This window comes from Chaetodon auriga, chromosome 2, assembly GCF_051107435.1.
Source record: "Chaetodon auriga isolate fChaAug3 chromosome 2, fChaAug3.hap1, whole genome shotgun sequence".
Taxonomy (NCBI): domain Eukaryota; kingdom Metazoa; phylum Chordata; class Actinopteri; order Chaetodontiformes; family Chaetodontidae; genus Chaetodon; species Chaetodon auriga.
Window position 1 is genome coordinate 8,437,074 of NC_135075.1, and position 13,414 is coordinate 8,450,487.

Below are 13,414 nucleotides of genomic sequence, written 5' to 3' on the forward strand. Positions count from 1 at the left end.
TCAACATGACACAGTGATGAATTATTTGTAGTCTCAGACATGCTGTAAATACTGCACCACATACAGTAGAAAATGCTGAGAAACATTTGGCGGATTACAGAAGGGTTGCTCACTGCCAAATAATGCTGCAGTCTGTACTTGCTGTAACTGTCCATTATCCATAATCACTGTCGCCTTCGATCTTGTCTCAGCTGCATTATACTCCCTATGTTGCTTCTTTTCTATGCAGTGAACAAAGCATTCAGGCACTATATCCACTGCCAATAAAGTGGATAATTTCTTTGTTTCTGAAGTTACTGTATGTTCTCTGAGGCATATTGTGCAGTACTAACACTGCAGTGGGATTAGAATTTAAATGATTCTCTGATATTTGTTTTGCAGAGCCAAACAAACTGCAGTCTGCATCCTCCATCCTCTCATCAACACTTAAGGAAAGGTGTAACGAAACACCTACAGCAACGCTCATCCTAGTGAAATGAATAAAATCCTAATGTAAGACATTAATACTTTTTTGCAATTTTAGTTTTTAAACCTTTACTTTCAACCAGGAAATGTCTCTTTCTCGTTAAATATTCAGTATACACAATTAGCCGTATGTACTATTTAGAAAAATGACACTTGGTGTTGAAATCATGGTTTAAAAAATATGAGGAAAGAAGATTTTATTTAACTTGCTCCTCGATAAACAACATGTTTGTGTGTGTAAACCACAACAAAACCAGTGATTGTAGACATATTCTAGCAAAATAAGAAAAGGAATATTTAAGAAATTTAAAAAGCCTTACATCTATTTACCTAGTTCATAACATTCATATTTCTATTGCTGGTTTACAGTAGCTGCTCTGCAAACTTAAAGTCTAAATCAAACATACTGTTATTTAATGTACAAAAAGTAAAATAAATCATAGCTGATACAACATTACAGAGGAATTGCTAACATTATTCAATAGACAGTATATCAAGTCTAAATGTACTTTGTCAGCTTATATTTGAGTTGATAGACAAATTAGTATATATATTTCAGTGCACAACAGTCAACAGTGAAACTGTTTTACAAGAGAAAGAAAGATGGCAGTCTATAACAGTTCTGCTGGAGAAACATGTCAAAAAGGGGTTGGAATTCAGCTTTTCCTTTGCTTGCGTATGCTGAATCTGTGACAATGCTCATGCTGTGTTCATCAAAACAAGTACTAAAAATAAAGCACAGTGACTACTAAGTCCAGGAAGCTAAACAAAGCTGCCATATTGTGTGTCGAAATGGGCGAGAGGTAAAAAGGCAATGTGCTAAAGATCTGAAAATCTCGGTTCATCATTCGCTTGAAAGGGCAAGTCTGAGAGAACCGAAGAAAACAGAAAAGAAACATGAAACGAAAAACAACTTACTTCACTTTTACACAAAGAAGCAAGTATGTATATTTGTGCTCCTGAAAGAAACATGTCCTTGAATCTCCGACTGGATAGTAGCTCTCACCACATGTAATAGCTACGTGTGGTGTCCACCTGACTGGGTTTGGTCTCAGATGAGCCCTCTTTCTCTTTCTCACTGTCTGCCTCCCACAAGTTGATAAGAGGAGGGTACAACTCGTTTAGCGGTATTGACGAGGTTTTCTGCATGTACTTTTTCAGAGAATGGTGATAGTTTTTCCTCTTCCACCTCTTGGCAATGTACACTCCCAGAGAGGCCAGACTGATGATTGCAAACATTGTTCCCATAACTACTGCAAGAGCAGTGTTGGTCCCTTGGTCAGATATTTCCACCGTGAAGGTTGCTTGCTTCGTTGTCACATTCACACACGACTTCTGCGTTTGTTGGTGGACGTTGGAGACGGTGAGGCACACCTCGTACTCAGTTGCTGGTTGTAAATGTGTAAGGTTGTACTCATGGACGTCCACAGGTACCCTGGCAGTGTAAGTAATATGTGGGTTATCTATTTTCATGGTGGCAGATGACCACTTCAGGTTAGAGGTCATTACATTGGAGTTTATTTTCCAAGAGACCAGGATTGAGTGAGATTCCGTTTGTTTGACGTAGATCTTCATAAGCTGAGTGCTGTCTAACAGAGTACCGTTCACCCGTATAGCTGCCACTCTTGTGTCAGCTCCCTCTGAATTTTGAGCAACACAGGTGTATCTGCCGGAGTCTTCCACTTGGATATGAGAAATTCTCAATGTCCCTTCACTGCTGAGACTGTACTTGTCAGATAGGGAGTCCATCATCACCTTGTTCCCCATCGGTGTCACCCAGTAGATTTCAGGCTCAGGCTGGGACATAGCTCTGCAGTCCAAGTCCACAGTCATGCCAATGTCAAGATTGAGGTGGCTAAGGAAGGTATCATGGGAAATCATGGGCAAGCACTGGTTTGCTAAATTCTTCTGCAGAACCTCCCGCACATGCATACCCCTTACTTCTGTTGGCATGGCACAAAACATGGACAAAGGTTCCATAAAACGGACAGTGGTTTTGTTGGAGCTCATCCACTGGATAACACAGTCACAGCGCAGAGGATTGCTGTGGATGCTAATTTCACGTAAGTTGGGGAGAGAGTCCACAGTGGATTGATAGAGGGCATTCAGGGCGTTATTGTTTAGCATTAGGCTCTCCAAGGCTGGGGCATCACGAAATGCCTGACGGTTGATGTAGGAGAATTTAGGGTTGTTTGTAGCCTCCAGCTTTGTGAGCTCGGGAAGATTGTCCAGAGCATACCGGTCAATAGAAACCAACTCTCCCATGTTGTTTATACCCAGCTCCTTCAGTCTCAGCATGTTCTTGAAATCTCCTTCCTGAATCTTGTGCACGGGATTTTTGTTTAAATCCAGGAACTTGAGGTTAGGTAGTTTTTGAAGGGCTCTCTGAGGAACTCGGACCAGCTTATTATCATAGAAAGAGAGACTCTCAAGATTGTCAAGCCCCACAAAGGCATTTCCGGGGATGTCTGTCAAATCCATCCCAGCCAACACCAGGCTTCTAAGGTTTCCCAGTGGTTTGAAATTAAAGTCCATTATTCCAACAACAGGGTTCTCTCCAATCATGAGGATCTCTAAATTGGGTGTAGATTCAAACCACTGACTGTTGATGGTCTTGAGCTTGTTGGAGTTGAGGTGAAGCCTGAGCAGGTTGTGGAGCCCAGAGAAGGCATTGGCAGAGATAGAGTTGATCTGATTGTGGTTGATATAGAGCTCCTGCAGGTTGCTGAGGTCTTGCAGACAGTAATCAGGCATTTCTGTGATCTGGTTCTCCTCCAGATGAAGCGTGGTGAGCTGGGACATGTTGGTAAGACCAACATCTCGAATGCTACTAAAGTTGTTCTGGGACAAATCCAGCTCAGTCAGATTGAAGAGCTGCTCCAGCTCCTCACTGGTTCTGGCAATGTAGTTGCTCTGCAGGAGGAGAACCTGAGTGTCACTGGAGAGGTTTCCCGGGATACGTGTTAAGCGTAGATCATTGCAGTCCACAGTGATGGCTTCTCTGTAGGTGGACTGGGGAGTAAACCAGGGCCGGATCTCACACACACACAGCTGGGGGCACTCATTGCTCTGGACGAAGGATAGTCCTATTGATCCCAGGACCAGGCCAGCAAACACTTGGCCTAGAAGAAAGCAGTTTAACCTCCGTCTAGCCATGCTGGAGAAGGACAGGAGGAGGGGCAGATGACTTTGGGAGAAAGTGCGTTACAGTCATCAACCAGATCTTTCTGTTAATTAGGTTTTTCTGTCCAGCGAAGTTGGCAGAAGATGAAGTACAGGACAGAAATTCACATGAAGATGTTGGAGCTGCAGGATAACCTGGAAAGAAAGAGAAAACATATGTTATTGTATATGTATTTGTTACTGTAAAGAAAAAAAGGTTTTACCCAACTAAATACCTGGAAAGTTAATTCAACTGTTTTGATCACTGTGATGATGAACATGATAAACATTATACCTGGTAAACAGCAGCATGTTACTCTTGTAATTGTGAGCATTATCAGCATGTTGACGTTTTAGCATTTATGTTTAAGCACTACTGTGTCTAGGTACAGTCTCACAAAGCAGCTAGCATGACTACAGACTTTCAGTCTTGTACGTAATAATTACTGAATTATCACAGAATCTTTCATGTTTCTTGTAAATGCAGCAATTACTTTCGACAACAGATTGACTAACAACAACAACAACTGCTTCTCCACTATCCTTGTGAGACCGTGAGTTATGTGCAGCATCGACAGTTTTGAGAAAATGCAAGTTCAGCTCATTACAATGCATGCACAAAACACTGCTCTGAACTACTTGGAAACAGATCAAATTCCATTGAGGGCTTTCATCTGTCCAACAGGCCCCATAAGGACTCCATCATTAGCTTCTCCGAACATCATTAAACTCTATGAGAGATTAGTATGTGCCGTGCCTCAAACGTCTCAATTTTTAATGGAACACATTCAGCATTCTGAATTTAGGGCAAACATGAAAAAAAAAAAAAAAAGAAAAGTTTTTAACGGGCCTAGGATTTTTTCCAGGATGATTGGGTACAGAAGGAAAATTGTCAAAACTTTGAGCAGCACTCTTTAACTCTAAGTTGACTACAAATAGGGATTTCAGGAGTGGGATCTGAGAGGACTCTGATCTAGCCCAGTCACTTGGTTCAGTGATTCGAGCTCCTGAGAGGTATAATGGGCATCTGCTTGCCCATATGGCAGTTACACTTACTCCAGTGACTTGGAAGATAAATCATTAAGTCTGGCAAACAATAGACAGCTTTTACTCAATGCCAGTGCTAAATTTTTAATTCCCCACTGTGTATGAATACATGGGAAGTACAGTTGTACAATTTTTATCTAGGGATGGGTTGGGTAACCATTTTGAAATATTTTTTATCTGATGAGGATCTGACTGGCATGGAAACACTGTCCATGCAAATACATTTGTGGTTTGGTCATGGCCTCCAGAGGATGAAACCTCATCAACCATTGGATGTACTGCCTTTTAACGTACTACAGACGTGTATGCTCCCTCAAGAAGAGCTCAAATGCCTTTGGCAGTCCTTTAACTTTTTAATCGAGTGCCATCATCAGATTCAATTTTTAATTTGTGCAATACTTTTAAACTTGTATAACTAACAACATCGTCATCAGCCTCAATTGTGTTTAGTGCTAATTCACAAATGTCAGCAACCTAGTATGCTAAACTACGATGGTGAATATGGTAAACATACCTGCTAAACATCAGCATGTTAATACTGTCATTTGAAGCATTAGCATGGTGACATTAGCTTAAAGCATTGTTGTACCTAAATATCCTCTTAGAGCCGCTTTGCTTTAGAGACTTAGTCTAGTTAATACTGATCTGGAGTAAACATTGCCTTTCACATTACTGTTATCTCAAGGACACCATATATGTCACTCAATAATTCTTTTCACTTGCAAACACTGTATAGAGACATACCGTGCCTATGTGACAGTTTTATCCCTCACAATTGCTTATTAACAGGATCAGGTTGCCAGTGCTTCTTTAACAGGCCCATGCACCTGCAGCATCCTACAGCAACACATAAGAGATCCCATCACTCGATTAGATCTATTTACTAAATGAGGCACCCCACCCTGTGCAATTGCCACAGCAGCACCACAGCAACATTGCCTTCTCCACCACACAGCTTTATGGTCAGCACCAGCTTAAGAAGATAGCGCTTAAGAGGCTTTCAAACAAGAGAGCTGACTAATTCATCTGAATGCAAACTGCCTGGCAACAGCACCAGGGTGACAGAACACCTCTCCGCTCCTCCTATACTGGGGATTCCCTATGGGGCAGGGCGGAGCATGGGTGAAACAGGGATAGCACACTATGTTGACTTTAAGCTAAAGCGCTGTATATTGTGACGATTGCTGCCCAGTCAGGATTAGTGGATGGAGATACTGAAGTGGAGATTAGCTAGAGGCAGTGTAATGGATTCAAACCCAGAGGAGAGAAACAGGTCACTTCGCACTTTATTTCAAAGCAGCATATCAGTGGAATCCAAGACGCATGACGGAGAATTTATTAGTACTCTCATCATGAAAATAAAATAATGTCATGTTTAGAATAACTTAATTTCATTACAACACTAACAAAAATGTTTAAGTTTATATATTTTAACATCTTTGCAGCTTGCTCTGTTCATGCTACTGCACCACAGCCATTCTTTTAAAAATGCATTGACTAGCATTATTACTTCTCAAGAAAACTTTTAAGAGTGCTGTTTTTGTTGCTAAAGAGACTGTATTCTCACAAATGATAATTGACCTCTTTTTAGCTGAGTAAAGTCAAACAAAAACATTCAGGAAGTAACAAACAGAATTTAACAATACACAATGGCAAAGTGATTGTTTTAATTAAAAGGATTAATACTGTGATTAAATGCACGGAAGTGTGCATTTGACTCATTCTTACATTGTTAGCTTCAAATCACTATCTGGTATCTCTACAGCATAATACATTTATAGTAGCATGTATATGTGGATATGGTATAGTACATCATTTTGGAGAGGAAAAAAGCAGAAAGCAAAATATCAAAAACTAGACTCAAAATGGCTTTAAAAATATTCTGCATCAAGATTGTAAGCAAGATATATTTATATACAATAATTGTCCACTCTCACATTCTTGCTTATCTATTTACCACAAACGGGGTTAATCTTAGATTCTCCCCATCTGGTAAATGCTGACAGCTTTGTCTGTGCTCCCCTTTATGCGATGTAAGATTAGGAAGTTTCTGATCCCATTTAATACTGGACACACAAAATCTAAAGTAAAAAGTGGGTTAGCTGATTTTTTTTTAATGCTGTTTTGATGTAACCATGAGCACTTAAAAGACAAAAAAAAGGTAAAGAAAAAAAAAATCAGTGTCAACATCCTGTTGGTTGATTTTTTTCAACAACAGCTAAAAGCTGTCTGGGACATCCTGACATAGGCTTCACAGGTCCTTTGTGATCAGAGTCCCAGTGCCACAGGAAAGCTGAAAACACACAGCAGGTGGAAGAACACTCAACAACACAACACAACAGCAAAGGCAGGAAGGCAGGAAGCGGAAAAACCCAGACGTTTTTACCACAGCCACCTTTGAACCTGTGAATGGAATAAAACTTGAAATAAATAGCAACAGCTTCAGACATGATTTCTATGGCCAAACGCATCTGACAATACTGGCTTTAGGGTGTGGGATCACAAACGTGGGTTTGTTACAGTATATGGGGAGTTCCATAGGTGTGACCAGACTGCAGCTTTTATTAACGGGCAAATAACTCACAAGTGGGGCAGGTCGTTAATACTCAACTCAAAGAAATGGATCAGTATTGAGAATATGGACATTTCTCATCTTTTACACAAGGAAGTAAACAGTATCTGTTTCAGCCAGCCAGAGTCTTTCGATTGATCCCATTTTCATTTCCTCACCTCTACCTATATCCTGGACCTACTCTATCCTAATATGAATGTATATTCATACATATAATCATTTCATACCTTTGAAATGTTTCAAATTTATCAAAAGGTTCTGAAAATATCCAACACAAAATTATTCATTTCACAAAGTCCTTCTCTCTGATACTGAATTGTTTTCTGTGCTTCGTTCTGCTGGTGATCATTAGTGCACTGAAGCACAGTCACAGCTGCCCTCACAGAAATGGCAGATGAACTTATTACTGCTGAAGTAAGGTGCACATTTCAGATCTTGGCAGCACCCAATGTTTAATTCCCTGTGGTTGGATAAAATGCATTAACATCATCTTATGGTAAAGCACTACTTTTTCATGGTATGAAAGGAAATCCAGTGAATGAATATTTATTGTGACTGTGCAGAACAGCTGCATGTCATGAGGGCCTACTGTCTGTACTGATGGCTGTTACACATTTCTTTTACGCAATGCTCTGGTGATTTTAACTACACTTCAACAATAGTTTCATATTAATAAGCCAAAACTTAGCCATTCATAGATTAGTTAATTTTCTCCCCAGCAAAATCTTTCTATATATATACAGGGCTCCTGTACTTGCTGCATCAGTCACCACAGCAATGCCAGTTACAGCAGTCAACATGCTTTCATATTTACTGTAAAACCAAAACTCGTACTACATACTAATCCTAACAAGGGTTTTATACAATGTGGTCAAACTCAAGTGTCAAGTGTCAAGTGACAAAGGGGAGCTTCCTCAAAGCAGACAGCATGCATACTAAATACAGACCGCGTTTGAGTGTGCTGTATCCAAGAATTACACTTGATTACTCTTGATAATCTACAAACATCAGTGGGAAGATTTTTAATTATTTTAATTGAATCAGCACCTGCTGCCCATTGCTGTTGTATAATGGCAATGGGTGTTGATTGGCTACTCCATACAGGATACTGGCAGCAGACCAGGCTCAAAGTAAATTTATTTATAGCGTGGAAATCTGGGCTCCAGATAGCACCGTTTTTTTTCAGAAGTAACAGCACCAAAATGACAGAGATTAGGTTTGTATTATTTTGGTTATTTGGCCAGTATTGCTGCCAACATATGTATATATATAAATATATATATATAATATGATCACATACAGTATGCAGTCTGAACACATCTGACAGCCGTGAAGATGCTCAGTTTCACTGCATGCCATGAAAGCCGATCCCTGTCGTTCCCATTTGAGAGACCGTCACTTAAAGTCAAACTGAAATCCAACTTGTTAATTGACATCCTGATGTACACAACGTTCAGAGAGCTGACTGTTGAGAGACATCACCTAAAAATATCCAAACACCTCTGTGGGTGGTGCAGAAACAACTATTTTACCTATAAAGTTTCAATGACTGGACATTTTTTCCAGTGTTTGACAATGACTGCACTCATCCAGGTTACCTCAGAATATGAATTTCTAACAGAAATCTGTAATTAGTACAGATGACAAGACAATAATCATTTTCTTCTATGTATCAGAGTTTATTTTCTCATTCCTATCAGCCCACTAAATAATCGTGGTTGATATGTGAGTAATGGAAGATGTGATCTCCAAAAACCACATAAAGTCTCCCTCAGATCCCCTCTGAGTGACTTTTAAGTCCACAGCTCAGTTTCCAAATTCCCTTCCAGTCAGTCTGAGGACACTCAGGCTCGTTGTCAAGGAAATCCTCCCTTGAAAGCGATAAGAACTGAGAGTGACATGAGAAAATAGAAATGTGATTTAAACTGGTTAGGACTCCCTTAGGACACTCACACATCCAGTATAACCCCACTGGCCCAAGTTTGCCTTTGAGCCTTAGTGCATTCAACTGCACGATGATACAACAGAAATGAGGGAAAACAAATTACAGGTGGAGCAGGTGAGATAAACAACCCCAGGGAGCCATATCAACACATCTTGTCACAAACTGAACGAAATTGAGGTGACAAAAACAACCCCGAATTAGATGACAGAACCTGAGTGACAAGGACAGTCGACAAGGGGGATATGTTCTACAGAGAACAGACCTGTGCTGTGACCAGAGGGCTAAATGAGGAGAACATGTCTAATATATTAAGTGAAAACTCGTCTGTCTTTTTTTAAACAATGCATGTAGCAGGAGTAATTGTTCCCGCAGAGCTGCGGTCACCCGTCCAGAGCACAACAGAGAGGAAACAATGGCACATTTGTGCGTACAGTACAGCCTCACCTAACATAAGGGCTGAAAATATGTAGGCTAATTATGTTAAGTTACACATAATTTGAAGAGGTACAGTGAGTTGCACATGCACACACGCCGCTGCTCTCTTGTACATGTGTAAGTATGAGTAAGTGTGAGTGTGCCGATGTTCATGTTGGCTGGCTTCACATTGGATGATTCACGTTAGGTCTTCCCAGGTTGGAGACAACTGGGTGACTTTGTCACCAGCTCAGTGGATTGATTTCACAGCAACAGAAACTCATGGTATTGATTTTACAGCAGCTTGTCTGCTGCACCTCTCAAACCAGTTCACCTTCAACGAGGAAGCGTAAGATCTCAATGGACACTCGAAGTCCTCAGCCTCTCTACAAGCTGACTGATTTGATTTGTGGGAAACTGAAGCTCTTGGTAGAAAAAGTGCTAGTAAGGTATAATGGCAAGAAGAGCAAACTGCTGCATACATTTAGACTTAAGTTTAACACTGTCACCAACATTTGAAATACAAGCCTACGATAAAAAGACTGTCAGCAACAAAGGTTATTACATTTTCAGACACTGAAATGTCTCATTTACATTAATAATGTTTGTAAACATAAGTAAAACAGAGCTTCATCTACAACTATGATTGGTTGAAAAACATACCAAAAATGGCTATTTCTCACCAAACTCGCTTAAATGTTAATATGTATAATTTATATGGTTAAAAAGCTGCCATTACTTTTCAATGGAATGAGCCATAGTGTGTTTTCTATCAAAACAAACAAAAAACCCCTCCTGAACTGAACCAGTTAGAGGTACGGCAGCTATACATTATTATTATATTCATTCACATTTAAAATATAGACATTTGGGGAGCACTTCAGGGGTCAGTGTCTTGCTCAAGAACACTTTGACTTGTGGAGAGGAGCTGGAGTTGAACCACTAACAATTACCTACAAGCAGCGACAATTAATGGCCTCATACCTCCTGATCTACAGTCAGACCTGATCTTTCCGTCCACTCATTTGGACGAAGAGCAGGGCGAGATGTATTTGCTTTGGCCCACCTTTCATGCAGACTTCAATCTGTCTGAACTTTGACATGCTAACAGAGCAGATGAGGGGGAGGTGCTCCTGTTAGCACGACCACTCACACCCCAGCTCCCCAGAGCACAGGTGTGTCTTTGAATGTCTATCATCACACTGCCACGCCATGACATATTTCTCACACACACACACACACACACACACACACACACACACTGGTGTCTCAGGAGATGGTCGAGGGTGGGGTGAGCTGAAGTGTTACTGTGCCTCTTTTCTCTGAGACCTGTAGCCCACAGAGGACAAAGGGTTAATGCCTCAGCCCTTCTTATAGGAATAATGGCAGAGGCTTGAGCCCCCCCCCCCCCCCCTTCACCCTGCATATACCCTTGAGACCTAAATGTTGGTGGTGGTGGGGTGAAGCCCTTTAACAACCTAACAACCCCGCCCGCACACACACACATACATACACACACCTGCCTGTCTCCCCTCATGAGCAAGTTAAAAGAAAGCACACATCTTGAGTGTGTGTGTCTGCAGTATGTTGTGTGTGTGTGTGTGTGTGTGTGTGTGTAGTTCAGTTTGGAAGACTGACAGCATGGAAGCACCAACAAAGACACAATTAGCAAGAATTAAACAGCATTTCATCAAATGTGACACGTCCAGCTGGAGAAAGCCGCGGCAGTTTGGCCCCAAAACCTCAAGAAAGTCATCACACATTTAGAAGCTGTGCTGTGTCTCATAAGCTCTTTGTGTCTCTGCACTGTAACACTGACTTCTGTGTGACCCAGAAGTCCTCAGAGAAAAGAGGACTCTCAGCACTTTGTTGTGAACAGAGGTCATAAACAGACTCCTGTGGGCGGACACCACAGAGGACGAACAAAACCCCCGAAATTGAACATTTTCATCATCTCAGCCTTTCTACAGTGTGTGCCTGAAGTTGGGTGATTCAAGTCAGCAGCCTCCATCACAAAAGCGCAACAGCTGCAGCGACAGAAGCAGCGTTCGTGAACCACAATAGACCCCCTGCCAATGCAAGCCCATTCTCACCACAGCATCCTCCACAGAGGGCCTTGTCTTTTCCCCCGAAGAAGACTCCGCGACTTTTTTTTTTTTTTTTTTTTTTTTTTTTTTTCTGCTTCGAACGGAGACATCGAGACATCTGCCGACATACTTTAACATTAATATGCAAATCACATTTACACAAGGTTGCGCACGCCGCACGCAGCTCCTGCTGGCACGGCAAGTACCGCAACGAGATCAAAGTTTGTTTAGTGTGGAAGATCATTTGACGCATTAGAAAGGGCTGATGCATTTGATCATATATGCTGGGAGGTGAAATGTTCTAATGTGGGCTCAAAGCAGATTTCGAGCCCGAAGTGATGGGCTCAAACCAGACTGCATTTCTGGGAGAAAAAAAAAAAAAAAATGGTCATGCCCTTGAGTGTGTCTGCATCCTAAATATATCCTAACTCAATGCATCGCCCTTGCGGGGAAATATGTTATGAATGGAAACATATTCACAAAGTACGCATGGTTTTACATATCTGAACAACAATGATCTGTCAACCAAAAGCTTTGATTGAGGCTTTAGATGACGCTGCTGCCAATCACATCCCTAAAAAACAGCTTTTTTCAAAACAAAAAATTGCAGCTTAAAAAAAAGAAACTAACAAGCTGCAGCAGTGGAAGCCCAGCCTTGCCTTTCCTGAGGGGTCTCACCTTGTTGGCATTCCAGCCGGATGTTCCCAAGCGCACAGGTCCTTTATCCAGATATACGCGTCAATACGCAACATAAATAAGATCAATGTGACTGTGCCAAGGGGGTTTCCTCGGGGGTTCAGCTGGCGGCTGTTTTACACCTATTTGTCGCTTGTGTATCCGCTCAGTCCCAGGGCGCCTCGGAGAGAGGCATGATGCGGTCTGCAGAGAGATCTCCAACCTGCTGCAACCCACCGCCGACCGGTTTGTCGCCCCGATATTCCTCCGCTCTGTCGCTGCCGCCGCCGCTGCCTGCTCCTCCTACTGATGGAGAAGAAAAATGATAAAAACACCTGGCGCTGTCCAGGCCAGTCAGCTGATTCCCCAGCAGGCTATTGGCTGAAAGCGCCTGTCTGTCACTGTCGGCCAAGCAAAGCAGAGCACCATCTGCTCCGGGCTTGTTGTGATGAGAACAAAGACAGGAGGGGGCGGCGGGGCATGGGGCGAAAGGGGGGGCGTGTGGGTGGGGAGATGGGGGGTGGTGGTAGTCTGCATGGCGTTACTGCTGAATTTAAAAAAAAAAAAAAAAAAAAACCCTCCCCATCCTCTACTATACACGAACCTTGAGGATAATGAATGTGCTTTGTGTCACTAAAAGATCACAAACGAGACTTCAGTGATCTCTGAATATTTGCCTTATTCCTCTTCTTTTCTTTTTGAATATCAATATTTTATTATTTTTTTACATTCTTTTTTCTTTCTTTCTCTAATTTCTAATTTTTAAACAGGATTTTAGCAAACTGTGCCAAACAGTCTCCCAGTCTTCTATGACCTCTTCTCTCTCTTTTGAGGCCAACTTTAAGAGCATGCCCCAAATCATGGTCATGGACAAGCCCACAAATTAACCTTAAATTCCTGTGAAGTTTCCAAACATAATAAACATGTCAGGCTGAATTATTATTGTTATAATGACCTAAATTATCTAATTATTATTCTAAAGATATATCTTAAACGATGAAACATCCAGAATATACCCATTTGTCGAATAAGTATAAGAATAAAAGA

The 13,414-nt window shown here is 41.4% G+C and overlaps 1 protein-coding gene across 1 annotated transcript; it reads right to left on the reverse strand.

The window, feature by feature from the left end:
* Window positions 1-630: 630 nt before the first annotated feature.
* lrrn1 (leucine rich repeat neuronal 1) lies at window positions 631-12,814 on the reverse strand. Its single transcript, XM_076752643.1, has 2 exons — window positions 12,371-12,814; window positions 631-3,783 (listed from the first exon to the last, which is right to left on the reverse strand). Exon 2 carries the CDS (start codon window positions 3,619-3,621, stop codon window positions 1,468-1,470), a length of 2,154 nt encoding a protein of 717 aa, XP_076608758.1. The 5' UTR covers window positions 3,622-3,783; window positions 12,371-12,814; the 3' UTR covers window positions 631-1,467.
* Between the last annotated feature and the right edge of the window lie 600 nt (window positions 12,815-13,414).